At 42.1% G+C, this 21,003-nt stretch overlaps 1 protein-coding gene across 3 annotated transcripts in view; it reads right to left on the reverse strand.

Annotated features, from left to right (window-relative positions):
* Positions 1 to 521: 521 nt before the first annotated feature.
* LOC136675517 (protein CASP-like) overlaps positions 522 to 21,003 on the reverse strand; it is a 163,898-nt gene continuing 143,416 nt past the window's right edge. For 2 of the 3 annotated variants that reach the window (XM_066652081.1, XM_066652080.1), the window contains one exon: positions 19,517 to 20,945. In XM_066652081.1, the coding sequence (XP_066508178.1) occupies positions 20,501 to 20,945 (445 nt within the window). In that variant the 3' untranslated portion in view covers positions 19,517 to 20,500. Of the gene's footprint in view, positions 1,712 to 2,831; positions 2,897 to 3,061; positions 3,143 to 3,262; positions 3,320 to 3,531; positions 3,616 to 3,865; positions 3,983 to 4,221; positions 4,335 to 4,478; positions 4,546 to 5,081; positions 5,219 to 19,516; positions 20,946 to 21,003 lie in introns of those variants that run through there. The other variant, XM_066652082.1, reaches the window with a different exon arrangement.

Here is a 21,003-nt window from a genome sequence, read left to right on the forward strand (position 1 = left end):
ACGTAAAAGCTTAAGATGATGGCCTTCGAGACAAAGAGACTTTACGTGAATAATTCAGCTGGTTCCAAAAAGCTTCCAGCGGCACCTCACACCCTTCATCACCCAGGGCTTTGGGGGGGAGGAGGATCACAGGGAGTTGCGGAGGTTCTGGCCTTGAATTGATTCATTATTAGACACTGAACTGGTGTTAATATATTATTGTTTACGGTGCTGAGACTCAGCGAAGGGAGCGTGTTCTAACCCTAGAGGAGTTTCTTGGATTACAGGAATCTGAAAACGCAACCAACGTCTTAGACTGAGCTCTGGAGACGAGGAAAAAGATCCCTGCAGGTTTCAGAAAGAAGCTGTGATGAAGGAGAAGGGTGAACACAGAGAAATGTGATACTACGTTTAATTGTTGAGGCGTTTGTGTAATTTATCAATGACAAACGAACCCATATCATCTGCTGTTTTCCCTAAAGTCAAGTCTGGGTTCTGAACTGAAGGAATGGAGGAAAAACAACAGCACGTGAGATGCTTCAGAGTTTATTGAGTAATAAGAGACAGCGCTGGAGGAGAAAGCAAGACAGTTAAAGCTGTTCATACGCTGATCTAACAAGAGACTTCAGATCTTTACATAATTCACTGAGACAACAACAGCTTGTGAGCGTCCACTGAAAACAAGCAACACATCCCCATCAAAGTGTTCCGTCTGACTACGGTACTGTGTAAGCATCAAGAGTTAGTCCTTCACTGCCAGCTGTTAGATTACATCCCTAGGATTGTCTGCTTTAAGCTCTACTCATCTACTAAGTCCTTTTAAACATATTAATGGACTTAAATATAGGATTAATATTCTGTAATCTTAATACGCTGCTTACAAAAGACAATGCAAGAAAAAAGAAACAATGGATAATAATGACCCCAAACACTTTTAATGATTTCCTTCACCAGGTTTAAGACTAACTTTAGTTCACACAGCGGTATGAAGAGTCTGGAGTGGTCTACTTTAAAACCCAAGGTGATTAGACAACAAGCTGAACTTTAGTAATCGGTTTTAGCTTCAATAATCAGACACACGCTTCATTATGAACTATTACCCAACTCAAACAAACCGCTTATTAATCTTTAAACCCCGATTATACCCCGTCTTTAACCTTCCCAATAAGGTGAGTAAATAAACTGGTCCCTCTTTCTAATGATCCACCGTAGAAGAGTAAAATCACCAACACAATGCAGCTCTGACCTCTAGTGGCCAACAGCGGCTACTGCAGGCTCCAGGCTCATGTCTTCATGCAGTGTTCAGGAGCCCTGTCCTTTATTAACAGACACGAGTCTGTACTATACCAGTTCTCAGGGTACAGGGAAGACTTGTGTGATTTTAATCTGATTTATTATCACTATTTTATTTTATTATTACTATTTTTATTTGTCCTATCCTATTTTTTAACTGAAAAAAAAAAATGCAACAAAAACCTTTAATTTGGCCAAAGGGTTTCCAAATCTCTTGTGTACTACCGTAATGAACACTGTGAAACAGCAGAGAAACCACATACAGCACAAGGCAAGCTGCTTTAAGCTAGGATTTCTGATTCTGAACTCATTGAACACAGCTTTACACAGTGACCAGAAACTCCTTGTGTTCAATTTACACCACCACCACGTGAGACTTCACTGCCACATGTCTCCATTATCCCCATTCTCATGGAAACGGTGCACATGATCTGCATACCTGAAGCAGGCAAGGAGAGAGAGAGAGAGAGAGAGAGAAAGAGAGAGTGAAAAAGAGAGAGAGAGGAGAGAGAGAGAGAAAGAGAGAGTGAAAAAGAGAGAGAGAGGAGAGAGAGAGAGTAAAAAAGAGAGAGGAGAGAGAGAGAGAAAGAGAGTGAAAAAGAGAGAGAGAGAGTAAAAAAGAGAGAGGAGAGAGAGAGAGAGAGAGAGTGAAAAAGAGAGAGAGAGGAGAGAGAGAGAGAAAGAGAGAGTGAAAAGAGAGAGAGAGAGAGAGAGAGAGAGTGAAAAAGAGAGAGTGAAAGAGAGAGAGAGAGAAAAGGAGAGAGAGAGAGAAAAAAAGACAAAGTGAAAGAGAGAGAGAGAGAAAGAGAGAGAGAGAAAAAAAGAAAGAGAGAGAAAAAAAGACAGTGAGAGAGAGAGAGAGAGAGGAGAGTGAAAAGAGAGAGAGAGAAAGAGGGGAGAGAGAGAGAGAGAAAAAGAGAGAGGAAAGAGAGAAAAAGAGAAAGAGAGAAAGGGAGGAAAGAGAGAGACAGTGAAAGAGAGAGAGGAAAGAGAGAGAGAGAGAGAGAAAGAGGAAAGAGAGAGAGAGTGAAAAAGGAGAGAGAGAGAGAGAGAGAGAGAGAGAGAAGTAGTCAACAATATGTCTTGGAAATATAGTGGATATGTTTAATATTTCTCTTTATGAGTTCCTTGTAAGAACAGTATGTTTATTATAATAACTTGTTCAAGATGTTTTAACTTATTGAAAGTGCACTAATTTAAAGGAACTACATTTTTATTTAAAGGAACTAATGTTTGAAAAAAGTGCTCAGTAGAAAATCAAAATTCCTTAATGCAAAAAAAAAAGGTCAAGAAATAAATGAAAATAATAATAGGTTGCAATAGTATTCCTAATATAACAATCTCACAGTGAGTAACCGCAGATGTACTGACTCTATTTAAGATTATTTCACCTTTTAAAAAAGAACTATAGGTCAATTTTCTTTCTTATAGATTTCAACCATAACATTTACAACTGACAGTCAATACACATTAATGTACACATTCAGAACACATGAATCTGACAGATGTGTAGTGTGACGTTAATAAGACAGTGATGTGGAGGAAGCAGTAACACATACTTTTTAGCGCAGTACGCAGAACAGTCCCGACCAATACTCTCGCTCCAGGCTGTTTTGTACAGAACCTGAAAACACACACACACACACACACACACACACACACACACATCATTACATTTCTCCTGTATATAAACAGATCACTTGTGAAGCAGCGATTCAGAGCGGTTTGATTTTGAAGGCTCTGCTCTAGAGGTGAACTACGAGCACATTTTTTAAGAGTGAAATCTTACCAGGAAGACCAAGCAGTGGAGGAAAAGAGTGTAGAAGAAAGCAACAGTTCTGGCCGTTTTATTGGACAGGATCACACGACCCTGAAACAACAACACAGGAAAAAAAAAATGGATCACAACCCACACTGATCCACAACACTGATCTCAGGTCAGGTCAGAGTCTCTTCAGTGTGATAATGAAGGCAAAAATGGGGGACACACCAGGCTGAGTGTGGCCTTGTCCCATGGGCTGAGGCTCAGGTATCGTCTCTGGCGCTCCTGAGGAAAGACGTTACACCAAACGGCATTATGGGAAATCACACGGTAAACACTAACTCTGTGGTAACTTCAGTATTTTGTCTGTGCACGGTATAAAGTATGCTCTGTGAGTATTGTGGGTTTGTTTTAAGTCTTGTGTGAACTGTGTGAGTATTGTCTGTGTACATCGTGTGTGTGTGTGTGCGTGTGTGTGTGTGTGACTGTGATCTCACCTTCTTGCTGAAGGAGGAGAAGGGGTCCAGTCTCTCCTCGTACTGAGAAGAGTAGCGCATCACTGTATCATCACTGCCTCCACTCTGCACACACACACAAGGACACATGGACACACACACACACACAAAGTATAAACCTTTCCATCCGATGGGAGTGGTCACTTTTCTGTGTCTGTGTAATTTGACGATGTAACAGTGAGCACTGCAGGATAAGCTGAGTGACCCCTTGGGTGCCCGGCTGCTAACAGCACGTACAGTCTATGTACGGTCTATTTCCCCCCCACAGTGGCTGCAGTGAGCAGTCAGTGTGTTTCTGTGGCTTGTGTAACCTCACCCGAGTCGGGTAGCTCTGCAGGAACTTGATCTTCTCGTAGAGTTTGATGTTGTCGGCCCGCAGGCTGTCCAGCTCACTCTGTAGGGCCTGCATGGTCTGCTGCATCGAGCGGCTCTCCTGACCACGAGAGAGAGAGAGAGAGAGAGAGAGAGGAGTAAAACATGCCCTCGTTAAACTGAACTGATTATGGTATCTCTAAAATAAAACATGGAGAGGGTGAGTGTTACAGATGTTATTATCTCCTCCCCTTGATTTGTATTGAAACAACCTGAGATGACGATGACCGGCTGCTGTAAATTAACAAGAGTATCTATGGTGTGCTATGAGAATCATGCTGTTTATTGTGGAGTACTCACAGCCTCTAGCTCCTGGTTACGAGCTCGAAATCTCTCTCTCTGACTGGAGATGATGGACAGCAGAGAGTCCATCTGACCCTGGGGAAGCTCAGTCTGAGGGGAACTGCCCACACCTGAGCGTGCACACACACACACACACTCATTTTTACAGATTTCACAACTAGCCGTAATTTGTAACGTATTGAACTCACTTTCTGCCATTTTAACTTGTAGCAAAGAGGTGCAAGAACTGTAGTTCATTTGTGTGGACAGTTTACCTGAGAACAGGGCCGTGGCCTCCTTTATAGGCTCCGGGATTCTGTCCATGGCGCTCAAATCTGCCCCCTGGTGGAGATAAATCATTAAAGCTTTAATCCATATTTTGTTTACACTATTACTCAGGTTAACTTCACCACCCGAGTCTATACATATATGAGTCAGTGAAGCTGATGATGATTAACATGGCTTTTAGCAAAACCTTAAAAGAGAAACGGTACAAGGGCTGCTGCAGACTTAGCACTGGGTTTACAACCAGTAGCCATGAAAACATGTTGTAGCATGTTGTGCTAACCGGATCCCAGTCTTGTGCGTAGTAAGCAGCATCATCATGATACTGCCCCACTCCATTTTGCTGAGCCCTGTGCCCTCAAGTTCATAATGATCCAAAGCAATGCGTTTGAGGTGTGTTTTCACTGTCTGTGGCTGTGTAGCTGAGCTAGCTAGTTTGCTAATGGCTAGCTTGCCTTCTTGGCTAAACCCAGCTACACAAAGGTCAGCGCGTGACACTTGTTTGCTTTCTAAACTATGGAGGTATCTAAATATGTTGCGCAGCTGTGTGTAGTTTGTGTTTTCATTGATGTTTTCTGGTGAGGGCTGTGTACCTCTGCGTCAGGGCGGGAGAGGGATGACATGGTCTGGATGGTGCTCAGGTCATGCTCCAGTTTGAGGATGAGTTCCTTCTGCTCAGCGCTGGTCCTGACAGCAGCAGAAAACTCCACCTGCAGTGCTGTGTAGCGTCCTAACACACACACACACACACACACATTTCTACACTGTTCCACACATAATTTTGAAGATAAATCTCACCATGAAACACTATATATATATATTGTTTTTACCACAAAAGCATTATTTTGTGTGTGTGGGGGGGGGGGGGGGGGGGTTGCACAGAAAACTAAAGCTTGTTTGAAACTCGAGTGATAAACTTCCTTGAGTCCTGTTCGATGACATTTCAAGTGTTTGATTTCAAATGAATAAATCCTTACCTTATTCAAAGATCTATTCTATAAGGCATTGAGGCACAGTGGAGAAAGGATGGAACAGGTTCAGCTGCACAGCACAGAAGCGGTTATTCACCAAGGAGACACTCAAAAAGAGATTGTTTAAAGGTTCTTGAATGCATTTGTCACTAAATGACTTATAGGTAAAGTATATAAATAAGATACACACAAGACCAGGGTCCTCTTTGATGAGAGCCACAGAACTGTTTTAAACACAAACAATTTAAAGTGATATGATATGATACCAGATATGTTACCAATATTTTGTAGCATGAAACTAAAAAAATAAAAATATATATATTACAATTTACAGGGACACAGGGTTAAACAGGCCTTTTGAACTGAAAGCAGGAGTGTGCACTGCACAGCTGCAAATTGAGTGTGGAATGGAGTGTTAATATTTAGTGCTGACACAAATGCTCTTGCTCTGACTCGTGCGCATGAATGGGGACGCCGTCTTGTTGCATTACTGAGGACATTGCTGAGATTCAGCATACACAGAAGCTGCAGAATGTGTGCGTGTGATTTGTAATGAGAATAAGCCACATCAAATATCCAAGGTCTTTTTTGTTTTTTTGCACTTGAGCTGTGAGACTAATGTAACTAACAATTAAGCTATGATTGCCAAACTGGAACGATTATCCTTCCTGCTTCCACGCTATACTACAACCCCTGGCAAAAATTATGGAATCACCCTGCGATTTTCATTACAAACACTAACACCTGCATCAGATCAAAGCTGCTCGTTAGTACGCAGGTAAAAAGGAGTGATCACACCTTGGAGAGCTGCTGCAATAAAGGGACCGACATGAATCATGGCTCCAACACCAGAGACGTCAATTGAAACAAAGGAGAGGGTTATCAAACTCCTTAAAAAGTTCACAATCACCACGCAGTGCTGCACAAGATGTGGGTTGTTCACAGTGGGCTGTGTAAAACCTGGACCAAATACAAACAACATGGGAAGGTGGTTAAAGGCAAGCGTACTGGTAAAAACCAAGGAAGACATCAAAGCGTCAAGACAGAAAACTTAAAGCAAATGAGGAACAAATGTGAGGAAACTGGAGACAACGTCTGTGACCGAACTGTAGGAGACCGCCTAAAGGAAATGGGATTTACAGAAAAGCTAAAAGAAAGCCATCACTAACACGTAAACAGAAAAAACAAGGTTACAATGGGCTAAGGAAAGGCAGTCGTGGACTGTGGACGAATCTCGAATCTGCATTGGGCAAGGCGATGATGCTGGAACTTTTGTTTGGTGCCGTTCCAATGAGATTTATGCAGACGACTGTCTGAAGAAAACATGCAGATTTCCACAGTCATTGATGATATGGGGCTGCATGTCAGGGAAAGGCACTGGGGAGATCTCTCATTACATCTTCAATAAATGCACAGATTTACAGTGACATTTCGGACACTTCTCTTATCCCATCTATCGAAAGGATGTTTGGGGATGATGAAGTCATTTTTCACGATGATAATGCATCTCGCCATAGAGCGAAATCTGTGAAAACATTCCTTGAAGAAAGACACATAAGGTCAGTGTCATGGCCTGCAGACAGTCCGGATCTCAATCCAATTGAAAATCTGTGGTGGAAGTTAAAGAAAATGGTCCATGACAAGGCACCAACCTGCAAAACTGATCTGGAAACAGCACTCAGAGAAAGCTGGAGCCAGACTGATGAAGAGCACTGTTTGTCACTCATTAAGTCGATGCCTCTGAGACTGTAAGCAGTTATAAAAGCCAGAGGTGGTGCAACAAAGTACTAGTGATGTGTCGGAGTGTTATTTTGTTTGTCATGATTCCATAATTTATTGCTTGTTCTAAAAATCTAACAGTTTCAGTTGGCGTCTCTGGTGTTGGAGCCATGATTGATGTCGGTCCACTTGTTGTAACAGCTCTCCAAGGTGTGATCAATCCTTTTTACCTGTGTACTAACGAGCAGCTTTGATCTGATGCAGGTGTTAGTGTTTGTAATGAAAATTCGCACGGTGATTCCATAATTTTTTCCTCAGAATTGAGTGATTCCATAATGTATTCCCTGTGCTTGTTCTAAAAATCTAACTGTTACAGCCCACCACAGTTATTTTTCTTGATTTCTTTAGTGTTTCTTAAAGTCAGAAAGCTGCCATTTGAAATGCCTTTAGTTTTTTGATCAGTCTGTGATCTGCTTTATTTCTACAAAATTAAACTGAAGGAACATCCTCAGAGACGGGTGATTCCATCATTTTTGCCAGGGGTTGTAGGTCTAAAATGATTGGGAAGTTATACATAAACAATAGTTGAAATAACTGTAAATTCTGAGGATGTTTGAGTAGTAAAGTCTCTAACTACAACTTCATATCAGCTTCCCATTATCACCCGAGTGAAGCTGAAGCACACAGTATTTATAGCAGCTGTTGTTAATGTATAACCCTATAGCTATGAGACACACTTCGGAGTGGGATCATATTCATAAATGATCACGCACTCATTTCTAACTCATTAACTGGGTTTCCATCCAAACTTTCACAAATGTTATGCGCAGTAGTTAAATCAGAAAAAGTAAATGTGAAAATGAGTTAAGAGCTGTTTCAATCCACTACACTTCTGCAAAAAAGAACTTCATATGACATCAGCTCAAAGATCAGGGGCGGCATTGAAATGAGGAGATAGGAGAGATCTGAGTGGGCTTTTGCTTTGATCAGGATAGTGTTTTTTAACACTACAGTAGTAGTTGCACAGTGCTGTGTGTGTATACAGTATTCTACACATGCACTAAATCAAGCAGCTCGGGTGGCGCCTGTATGAAACGGAGTGGTCCTAAAGCATGGAAACATAATATTTCATACGAAAAGCTCTTTTCCACTGCTCTTTTGCGCATTTGTGCTTCAGCAATAGTCTAACTTTTCCACATTGTCCAAATGTAAAACTCCTTTTTACTCTATTTCTGTTTTTTTGAGCCATTTCCATTCAGTTTTCTTTTTATGTGCAATTCCATAATTTGCAAAATTTGTGGTGGATGGAAAACCAACTACTAATTGGTCCATGTTTATGTATAACATCATGCCCTCATGAGCAAGTCTATCGATTACTCCACTTATAGTCAACAGATGTGACGTATGCACAGATCAGCACTGTATCTGTTTGATTCATTTAAATAGCTCTGTTTTTCAAGCCAGAAACACTATATGCATCTCCCGTCTAGACTATTGCAACACCCTCCTGACAGGTCTTCCGGCCTGTGCTGTGAGACCACTACAGATGATCCAGAATGCTGCAGCACGCCTGGTCTTCACACGTCATGCTCCTATTCGAGCTGCATTGGCTACCCTTAGCTGCTCGCATCAAATTTAAATCACTAATGATGGCCTTCAGAGTATTCACTGGTTCTGCTCCCATCTTCCTCAATAGACTCTTAAAACCATACGTTAGCGCCCGCCCTCTCCGTTCCTCAAAGGAGCGCCAACTAACACGACCAACCCCCCGTACAGGTCAGTCGAGGCTATTCTCATCTCTGGTACCACGCTGGTGGAACGAGCTTCCAAGCACCATCAGAGCAACAGGAACCCTCTCTGCATTCAAGAAATCATTGAAAACCCAGCTCTTCCGAGAGTATCTCTTGCACTGAATGTCTTTCTTAAATGCACTTATTACTTCCTGCGTATTGCACTCAGTGTAAGATATTTTGTGTAAATTGTGCTGTAGTTTGAATGTTAGATCCTCTTTGGATAAAAGCGTCTGCCAAATGCATAAATTGGTAATAAACTGTATGTATATTTAGGGTCGAAAGCAATGCCCGTCCACCTGCTTTTTGAGCCCCTGCTGGTGTGAGTACATTTTGTGCTTCACCTCGTTGTCCCTCACAACGACAGGAGGGAGTTAAACCAAGGGCAGGACGGTGGAAAAAAGAGGCAGTGCTGAACAATAGCTTTTAATGCGTGTAGAAAATACTTTTTCTGTTGTAGGGTGAGAAATCCCATAGCAGACACAGTGGGGGTCTGTGATGATCAAGACCAGCAGAAACGACTGAAACACGCACTCTGAAGAAAGTGCAGAGACTGAAGGAGGAGGAGGAGGAGAGGAAGAAAAAGGACAGACCACAGCAGTGTTTTTTTTTGTGTTTGTATAAAAGATATTTACTTCAATTATCACACCTAGGGTGCTAGTGAATAATAATCATAATAACAATAATAATACATTGTGAAGATTTCTTACAGTGATATTGCTTCTCCATATTGTATAAGGGACTGTCTTACAGTGCTGAGAACAGACTACATGACACACTTTATTTAAAAAAATATTAAAAAGAAAAAGAAAAAAGGAAAAAGATGAACATGAAACAAAAACCCCAAACCCAACACGAGAGGGTCTCGGAACAGTTCGGAGGGAACTGAGGTGAGGAAGGAGAACAGACCCCTTCCCATTCATCAACCATCATGCAGCCTTATGTGACTAGATCATACTCAAGTACACACACAGACACACAGACACACACACACACACTCTCTCTCCCTCACACACACGGGTGGATTTGGGGACAGGAGTGTGAATTGACGTCTGTCAGGAGGTGGAGATTTTTTTTTATTATTTTTTATTTTAATGTCCAAGTGTCACCGCAGACTGGTGTGGCTTCCACCAAGGCGTTAATGGGAGCTTCTCTTTAGCATTGTTCTACTCGAGTGGTACCAGGCGAACTAGTGAAACCAACTGGTAATTAAATCGCAATAAAAATAAGGAGTGAAGAAAACCGAGAGCCGACAGGCTGCTCCAAACACTGCACACACACACACACACACACACACGCACACACACACACGCACACACGCACACACGCTCACATATATATGAAAACACAGACACGAGACCAGACGAAAAACAAAATAAAAATATAATCAGCTAAAGCTTAGTACAGTAACGCTTCTTCAGCTTGCAGCTGGTGTGTCTGTGACGGAACATGTCTCAGTGTTGCATAGCCTCGTGCCACACTCTCCTGGATGCTGGGTTAGAGCTGTACGATAGATCCTTTAACTGGTATCGCAATATGGGGCTTTGCAGAAGCCTTCAGACCAATGGCAGCCAGCCCCACTGTGTGCTGACCAGTCACGGTTCTACAGTATCCTGCATAAGAAGATGCAGACCGTTACGGGTCATGATTAAACCACACGAGTGCTCCGTTCTACAGAAGCGTAGTGATTTTTAACAGTTCACTCACTCAATTAATGCTATCACACAACGTTTCTACAGTTACACTGTCTTTCACAATAGCTCTGAGAATATTTTTGGGCCTAAAACCATCTCTTCACGCTTGAGACAACATAGCTCCCAAAGAAAGCATGACAACTATTTTACCATTGCCAATAATCCATATAAAGAATGGCTTTTGAAAATCACTCATATGTGTGATACCAGTCTTAGTTCCGTATCGTGCAGCCCTACGTCTTATCTATGAGAACTCGGCGGGGATGTAGTGAGGGAATCGGCCTCGGAGGCCTTCCATTTGTCGAACAGTCGAGAAAGGTGAGAACGGAGAGATGGGAAAAAAACAACTGCAAAGACACCAAGACACAAACTCCTGACCCTGTCTCTTGACTCAGTAACCGTGGGCTTAAGAAAACTTCAATGTGAAGTTCCAATTTGGTAACAAAAGGGTCTCACTACGCATAGAAGAGCTGAGAGAGAGAGAGAGAGAGAGTGAACAAAATGCACACAAAACATGAACAGTATATACACAGCCAACCAACCATACAAATCCATGTCAAGAGACAGATCTCAACATTTTGTGGAGTCTCAGGGAACATCTGAAATAATCTTAGTATTTGGCATTGATGCTCAATCTGTATCTGTCACGGATCGTCCAACCCTCAGGTCTTCTCCACGTGATCTGATAAAGTTTGTACATCTAAATTACAGCTTTATACACATCATAGAAACTAAGCATGTCATATTTTTTTTTTTTTTTTTTGGACTGTGTGCATGTACTTAACCCGTTCGTAGTGAGTGCTATCAAACGCCAGTGGACAAAATAAAGACATTTTCCGTGAGGGTTTGAGGCCTCTGGCACTTTAAGGCTGTGTGTGGGTGTGGCCCAAAAATCCCCCCCCCCACCCCCATTTTATTTTGTTTTAGTCCCACCCCCCCCAATTATAAAGTAGTGTCCCAGCTTTTCCAAAGCATCAGCTGAAAAATCATCCTTTAGAAAAAACACAGCTAGAAATCTGGCAGGTGGCTTAAGTAGTAAAGTGAAACTCGAGTAGCCACAAAACTGGCGTTAAGTAGAGTTCTATTTTAAGAGTTTTTTTTTTTTCCTTTTTGTAAATACAAATGACCAACATTAATCTCTGAAACGACGTTTTACGAATAAAAAAGAGCTTTTGACCCCAGTTAAAAGGTTATGACCAAACAGAACCACGACACGGTGGAAACAATATTCACCAAATGACCAAATAATTTAACAAACGTCTGACCCCAGAACCAAGATAACGATTCAAAAATCATGCAAGAAGGTATGAGGATATACGAGGATCTGCAGACGCGGAACGGGACGACCGTACGAACATGGTGTGAAACGTGGGTGTTATCAGCAGAGTACGAAAATCAAAAAAGTCTAAATCTAAAATGCGCTAGCGGGTTCTAGTTAGCAGCAAGGCCTTCGGACTACATTTCCCCTCAGCCCCCGTTGTCTTGCAGTTGTAAGAAACACTGCTTTACTTTGCGGCTTCTGAGAATGTGTCGTAAGAGCCAAGTCATACCATATTTAACTCAAAGAAAGACTTTAAAAACTGCATTAACATAACATTTCATGATATGCGTGTCCTCAATGACGACAGGTGATGCTCAAAATGTGAAAACGTTAGCATGACAGGTCCCAGGACAGAGGTATTCAAATCCAGACCTTGTGCTGGGTTTTGTAGTTGCTGGTAGTTGAGTGAACCTTACGGAACTGCTTGGTCACTTTGTGGGGTTCGCCTGACTTACAGGTAGAGAGAGTGTGGACAAGCTGTAGTAGCCGGACCTCAAGGGCTGGCATTTAGATCCCTCTGCCTTAGACCTGCTCATGGCGTCCGATCTTCGTTAAATCAAGTGCGAAAGCTTATTCTTAGACAAAGAACGACAGCGAAATGTTTCTACGCGCTCAGTGATAACGCACTTGAAGAGTGAGTGAACACAGAAGCGACTATCAAATAAAATCAAAGGAACAGTCCATAAAAGGTACAGTCTGACCAGCTACATAGCTCGGCGTGTGATCGCTCGCGTGCATACCAGTGATTTTGAAAAAAGTCTTTTTCAGAAGAATCCACTTCATATCAAAGTTCAGCGACTACAAAAACGACTGAGGTGGGTTTTGTCCTGATAAAAGAGACCAGTGTTGTCCTCCACATGTCCACCGCTAAGAAACGGTTAGGTTTTTATTCAAACAAACAAACTAAGAAAAATACATGAACCACTAACAACAATGAACAAGCTCCGTCACGCGATAGGATATGTCTCGGTTAAAGTCTGTACAATGTTATTTGTTTATGAACGATGGCGTATAGAATTTCTGATTTACCTCTATAGAAAAATAACCGGAAAAATGGCAGATTCCTGAATTCACAAACTGTTTGTTAAAAAACTGTCACAAACCCCAACAACTCGCCAAATAAAACGAAGAAAAAAAACAGAGCTCATCTGAAAGAGAGGCATCTCTGAGATGCAGCGGGAAAAGCCCAACACTGAGTTGCATTCGAAACAAAACCATGTTGTTAAGGGCTCCACAATTAGCTGCAACACCAGGAGCGTCCAGTTTGCTGTCCACTATCCAACATGTCCTTTAAAGCAATGATGGTCAAGAAGCATCTGATCTGACCCTTACACTGCTGCCCAAACAAGAGCTGATTAGTGTCTGGTAAGTGAAAAGTTCCAAAGAACGCATGTCCCCTACCATTAAAAATGAAAACCCTGTACCGTCCCCAGAACCTAGAGATGGACCAGTGCCATAGACGAGTCGAGTAAAAACAACATTAACAGCAGTTCAGTGTCCTGGGCTTGGAGATAAACCTCATCAAGGTCTCTGACCAGGTTTGTTTCAGCCTCAAAGTTTGTGGAACTTTAATGCAATAAGGAATTAACACGTTTAAATTCATGAATTTTACTTCCATCGATCCAACTTTCCTTTCCTTGCCTGAGCCAGGGGTGAAAAAAACATCCGTACCGGAGAAATGGAGTGAGCGGAAGGCGAGAAATGCTTAAAGAAACGAAAAGGAAAAATATCCGTTGACCTGATAAATGCGCTCACATGCACACAATAACCCGTTTTAGTACAGTATTTGGTTTCTTTTATCATGCTGTCATCCTAAAAGCTTCTCCGAAATGAGAACAGCAGACCTGTTCTCCAAATCATGGAGCTGGAGTTCTTCATCGAACCACTGAACACAAACCGCTAAAGGCATTCATAAAAACAGGACGAGCCCCCGATTAAAAAAAACAAAACAAAACTTCAAATGGGTCCGTTCAAGTCATTCGCTTAACTCAGTGTGTCTATCAGTGTATAGATAACTTCTTATAAGCAACAAATTCAACAAAAATATCTTCCACTGACCAGTCAGTAACAAACGCGACAGCAATAAACCCAACAGATGTCAAATGGCAAGACAATTCAACCTTGAGCTCCATCAAAAGTATAATCTGAAGCCACATTAAATAAATACAACCGAAGAAACGGGAGAGCTGCAGCCTGGCCTTTTAAACGAAGTAATCAAAAAGTGTAAGAACAGCCATAGAAATCTTGGTGGGGTGTGGGAAGATGTTCATCTACGACAACCTCTGATGGGGCAGGGTTCATATAAACCCTCAGCCCTTGGGTCAAGACATGAGAAGAACCAAGGACCTGACGGAAAACACAAAGAGGACTTGGTGATTGTACATTTCCTTGACTGAAAAGATGCAAGTTCCCAAAGACAGGAAATCCCAAATCCCAGATTCGGGTCACGTATCATAGGCAGTACCTTATGGGCTAAGTATTGAGAACCAGTTCCATTTGATCTGAAATCACTCACTCATTTCATTCTTTTTTGTTTATTTATTTTTTTTTGTGAATATTTTCAGCAGTCGTCACAATGACAAAGTGATTAAACGTTGGATAAACTGTAGGGCTGGCCTGAAGAACTTTGTGCAGTGGGTCCTCGACTTACGACGTTCATCCGTTCCTACGTCGCACCGTAAACCGATTTTTCGGTGTAGGTCGGAACATAAATAACATACTGTAAGCACTGATCCTTTCCTCCTCGGTCCCGAGCTGAGTAACCGTGTATTCTTCCGCCGCGTACACCAAACACGAAGTTCACGTTACAACGTTTACAACGCAAAACCACTTACGTCAAAACAAGGCTTTATACAGTAAATGGGAGATGTGTCGTAACTACGAAACATCGTAACTCGGGACTGACGTAACCCGAGGACCTCCTGTATTTATGTATGTAAATGTTTATATATTGAAATGACCTGTTTTAAATAGTCTTCCGTGTTTAAAACACATGCAGTACACACTACATCAAATATATAAATTTTTAAAACAAGAGGACAGTTGTTTAGTTTGTATTTCTAAGACGTTGACATGGGTTCTTTAAAACATAGCAGACATGTTGTAATATTTTCTACTTCGGCCAGCCCTAAAGGAAATCCTCCTTTTTCGTCTCGAATCTTGTGATTTCCTGGTCAAGATTCGCTGTGGCATCGTTGGGATTGAATCCACTTTCACCACTTGGAAGCCCTCAGGGGCGATAAGTACATTATATTTAAGGCGCTGTTTGTTCTTAACAATGAAACGATCCAGATTTGCATCTGCTTCAGTTGACTCCTGCACCAGTGAATGAACGGTTTATTTAATTAAAGGTGAGACGCTTCTGGGCAAGGCACTCTGCACACTGATCTCATCAAATCCTGCACGGGTCAGCTTCCAGGAGACTTTAAGTGCTTTGATTAACATCTGCTCTCAAGAGGGAGCGATTAAAAAAACAGCAGTCCTCTGACATCTACTTTTAGAAGATGGCAGCCAGGCTTTATTTTCCATGTTTTCAAAGATGAAACCTGAATCCTTAGAAGATTGTGCTTTTAATTAAGTAAAGAACTGCTTGCAGTCTGGGGAACTTCTGTGAAAATCTGAAGTGCATTAGGTTTAAGGTACAAACGGAAATGAACTCTTTAAACCAGAAAGAAATGTTCTAGGGTTCTTGGACAAGGCCGAGGTTTATAACCAAGAAAAGGCAGATTTCTGACATAATTAGTCCGTAATCTCCCAGCACAAGAAACGGCAATTGCATCACCGTGGTTTGAACGAAAATCCTATGAGATAAAGCATCTGGTGCAGGAGGGAAAGGCAGGTACGTAAGGGTCATGTCGGGCAGGAGCCTGTGACTCAACATCATGACCATAGGAAAAAGGTTGGATATTAAAAGAGAGACTTTACAAATCGCAGTGTGCTGCTTTAAGTGCTTGGAAAAGGGGTTTAACGCAACCTGTAAAAACGCTTTACAGGCCTAATCTCAACGGCAGTTACAGCTGAAGGCTTTTACTGGCCATAACAAGAATCACTCGTTATGTTTCACCGATTGTTTTATGCCGACAATGCAGAGTTAGACACTTGTCGTCAGCCCCATCTTGTGCTTTGAAAGCCTGATGTGCAGTTTAAGGCCAAAAAGTCTTTTGAGTCCTCGCTGGGTAATTGTAATTAATATGACTAAGTGCAAGAGATCAACAGAAATGGTTGCTCAGTACTAATACACATCCATCGTAAAAAAAAAAAAGCGGCTTGGGATTGCTGGGATCTTCTGGAAATGTACAAACACCAAGAACTGCTTGTGAGGGCCGAATCGATGTATCAGTTGGCTGATAAAATTGTCTGATTTACCAGATATTGCCAGTTTGCAACCTCCTGAGGACATGGCAACACTTATAAAACAGACAAAATCATATGGTAGTAATATAGACCAAACTGGTAAATGGTCGCTACGATTACCCTGCCTCCAATGATGCATTATTCATGTTTACAAACAACCAGACCGGCCAATCACGAGCCAGTTAAGCACAAACCCCTCCCCAAAAAACAAGCATTAAATTATAATCAGCCAAAAATGCCATACTGTCCAGGCCCGAGTCCTTCCGTCTCTACCGCAGTGTACTGAGGGGTGTTATGCTAGGAGCTGCACTGACCTGTTTGCGTGATAGTAAAGGAAACCAAAACTAAAATGCCACAACGTGAATAAGAATGCAGCAGACAAAAATCAACCCCCTCTGTTTCGGTCAGTGTGCTCTGACCCACACAAACCGGGGGCTTCACCACTGCCACCAATCTGGAGGGACACAAACTGACCACAACTTCAAGGCCTTTCCATCTCTGTAGGGCACAGACACAACGCCAGTGTACTCAGGGCCTGAGAGGTACGAAACACACCCAACAAAGCAGAAGGAGACAAGGATAAACGGCAGCATCCGAGAGGGAAATGGACAGAGACGCTGCGTCAGATCAGCTCGGCGTATCAGAGGATATAACAACAAACAAGATGTTTCGTACTACGTTTGAGATACAGAGAATGAGAGCAAGAAAAACAAGATTGCGTAAGATCAATAATCCAAGTAAAATGAAATAATAATAATAATAATAACAACGTGAACAGCTTCAACGTTAGCCATAAATGCCATTGTGATCATTTAAGTGACATCGTAATAAAGTAATATAAACGAGTTAAAATAATCTGTAGAATTCATTAATATACAACGTATGAGAACTACATCTTGTAAATATTACCCAATACTGCCGGCAGTCTATCAGTCTAAAAATTAAAATTAAAAAAAAAGTAACTTGCCCTCTTATAATCCAATACATAATAAAAACAACCGGAGAACAGGAGTCAAACAAATTCCAAAATAAGAGTCAAAAATGAAAATACAGCACCTATAAATAAGCCGAATAAACTGTAACTCTATATGATGCTTTAGGATATGGCAATAAAAGGAACCTAAAGGTAATAATAATAATAATAACAACAATAATAATAATAAAACAAAAAGGATAAAATCCGCTACTTCATTAGAAGCCTAATAACGATAATGATTGATAAAAACAGCTTATGAGAAGAGAGGAAGGGTGGCAGTTGTGCACTCTAAGTGTGCGCAAGTATGTACAACCAATCCCACACAAGAACTGTAGGGCAAACGAGACAGAAACTCTCTCTCACTCACACTCACACACACACAAACATATAGGGGAGGCAGTGGACTGGCAGGCACTGAGAGCGTCTGATATATCAACAGTGTCGAAACCTCTTTAAAGGGTATACGCAGGTTTAAAAGGCATTGGAAACCAATCCTAGCTGCTGCCCAAACAGCAGACGTGAGGTTGCCGTCCTATTGAAGGGATACTGGTCAGTTTACTTCTTAAATATTTGGCTGGGGCACTTTAGTGAGAGGAAATCTTACGCTAAACTTTGGCATCACATTTTCCTCAAAGCTCAGATTAGAGCAGTGTTGTTGCTGTTATCTTTAACGTTAATTTGAACGGGAAATTTCACAGTTGAAAGGTGACGAGGACATAAAGCCAGGTATTTACTGGTTAATCATTTTACTCCCACAGTCTCAACAGTCATTGCATTTTGATTAAAACAAGGAGCCGGCCTTTTAAATAATGTCCTGTGCAAGAGTCAAACCCCCTTTATTTAGTTCATATTCCATCGCAGTGGTAATGAATGACAACATTTAAAAAACGATGCTGTAGATATGTAAGATATGTAAGAGTCTGGATCGTTAAACGTTTTTGAGATTTGACGGCAACAGAAGAGGAAAACGCGGACTATACTCAGACTCCTGTTGTGAATTATAAATAAATAATAAATTAAATAAAGGGTTTGGACTTTCTGCACGGTGACCAACCACGCTCCATACGACCAGGGACATGACCCAGGGACTTAAATGCTTTGCTGCATACCCTTTACAGAGATATATCAGATCGCTAGGAAGAAAGGAGGGGATCCATGGCATTTAGTGAATGAGTTCCATTTCTACAAATGAATGTGAGCAGGAGGGTCATTACGAACAAACCGAAACACACAGGACGTACTCCTCGCACCCCAAGTGTGACCCTCCCACACTTGGAAAACGGGCGCATGGATGGTGGAGTGTTTTAAAGTGAACTGTGCATCTCTTGGCGACCTTGGAGGGAAAAGGAGACAAAAACGAAATAGAACCTCCCCAAGAAACATTAAAAACCAAACCTCGACACAGTACCACAATCTACGGAGTACAGTACTACAACCCCCATAATCCTCTGTCCAGTCCATTTCCTGCAACCACTGCCAACAGTGTGGTCTTCCTCAAAGACACTTTCCTCTTAAAGCAGGCCCTTCTTGTCCTTGACTCATTTTGTTATGATCTCTGTCGACATCTTGTTCTGTCCATATTTTTGTTTTTTTTCTTTATCATTTCCTGAAGGCTAAAACAGAGGGTGGTAAGAAATGGTATCCCAAGTGGTGCGGACCGTACAGGCCTTATTAAAGCTGTGAAGTCAAATGTTTTAAGAGCTCTACAAAATTAAAATCATATTAATAATAATAATAATACCACTACGTCAGCTACCACGATATAATCGCATTTTTTGTCCTTTTTTTCCTCGTCACCTTGCATCTTTTTTTAAAACCTAAAATTGTGAATAAAAGTGATTTAAAATCTTTTTTTTTTTCCTCGTGTCAATTCTCCCTTCCAAAATGTGTTTTTAGTTTCTTTTTTTATTATTTCTTTTTCTTGTCCTTTAGAGTCAATAGACTGTGCAATCTCTTAGTGGCAACCGAATTGCTATATTAGAACTTGTTCTTCTTCAGAGGACTTCCCAGTTTTACAAAAAAATAAACACAAATATAGTTGGAGAAATGTAGGAGGCCATTAGATGGCTGGAGTTGAGGACGTGGAGGAGTGGAAGCTGGAGGGGTGAATAGAAAAAATGCACCAAGGATGAAGTTATTCATGTTTTCCTTTGCTTTCGCTATCGTGTTGTTCTCTTCTTCCTCTCTTGGTCTCGATCCTCTTGCGTTTCGGCCGGTCACGGTGGAGCGACGAAACGAAGAAGATGCCCTTGATTGAAAATGCTATACACACACATGTGGACTTTAAAAAAAACACAAAAAGTGTAACAGTAACAAATGAATCAACAGTGTGAAAAAACAGGGCTTTCTAAAGGGAGGAGGTGTGGGTCTGTATTTATGTTTTGAGGTGACCTCCTCTTTAAAAGCCCCTGAAGGAAAAGAGCCCTAGCTGAGAGAGATATAAACAGAGAAAGAGAAAGAGAGGCAGCTTGGCCCTTTGGGCTGCCCGCTTTAATGCTCGTGGTTAATGCTCGGGTGACCGTTGACCGGCGGGAGAGGGTTTTAGGGCGCTGTGCCGGACGGGACGGCTAAGTGCTTTTTCATCTCAGTAACAACGACCTTGTGCGGTCCTTCACCAGGGCCTGCTGTTGATCTGCTTGTTTTCGTCCTTTCGGTTTCGTCCACTTTTTCACTTCTCTGTTCTCTTCATCAGGAAGAAAAAACAAAACAAAACAAACAAACAAACAAACAAACAAAAAAAAAACCCAGTCAGTATCAAAGATGGCCACGCTTGGCTTTGGCTGTGCCCACAGGAGGGTCCTCCTGGGTCAATCGAGGGGGAAGGACGAGGGTAGTGGGAGCCTGTGTACAGCTAAGTGGGAAACATCTGGAAACACCTCTGTTTAAACGACACTTTCTATGACATTATTTTCCTGCACAGTGTCAATTTAAATTCTTTTGCTGGGTTTTGCATATTTGGAGAAACAATAAAACATAAAATATAAAATGTGTGGTTTGCACACGTCACATTTTATGTTCTCTCTTGTCCCCCAATATGTTACGTTAAGGAAATAAACGTGTTAAAATGTACAGAAAATCCTTCTGCAGACGATTCGTTTTCACATAGAAAACCATCATTCAACCAGAGGCGTCCCAACTTTGGCCCACAACTGTGTGTGTCTGTGTGCACAAAGTGAAATAACAGGGGCTCAGAACTCCCATTCGGATGGATCCTCTTTGCTGGCTGCCTTCTCCAGCCTGTGGATGATGTTATTGAGGTTGGCCGCCTTCTTCTTGCGCAGGTTACTGTCCTTGGGGTTGCGTGAGGAGCTGCTGGACGCTGCTGGGGCCGTTTCAGAGAAACCGAACAGCGCCAGGCTGGAGGCGCCGCTCTGGCCGCTGGTCCCGGGCCCTTCGGCGGCTGAGGTAGTGGGGTCTCTCGGGGTTGGGGAGTGGGAGGGAGTGGGCTCTTTGCCGGCTGATCCCGCCTCCTCTGAGGGCTTGTTTTCATCTGCTGTTGTGTCCGGCTCTGTGCCGTCGCAACTGTCTCCTTCGCTCGCTTTGCTCGGCCGCACCGTGGGCGAGACCCCCTCAGCCGTCGCAGCCCCTGCTGCCTGAATCTCTTCAATGAAGAGCTCTCGGCGGATACGAGACCTGGTGAGAGAGTGAGACAGAGGAGAGATGTTTAAAGAAGGCCTCTCAAACCCAACTG

Source organism: Hoplias malabaricus, chromosome X1 (genome assembly GCF_029633855.1).
Source record: "Hoplias malabaricus isolate fHopMal1 chromosome X1, fHopMal1.hap1, whole genome shotgun sequence".
Taxonomy (NCBI): Eukaryota; Metazoa; Chordata; class Actinopteri; order Characiformes; family Erythrinidae; genus Hoplias; species Hoplias malabaricus.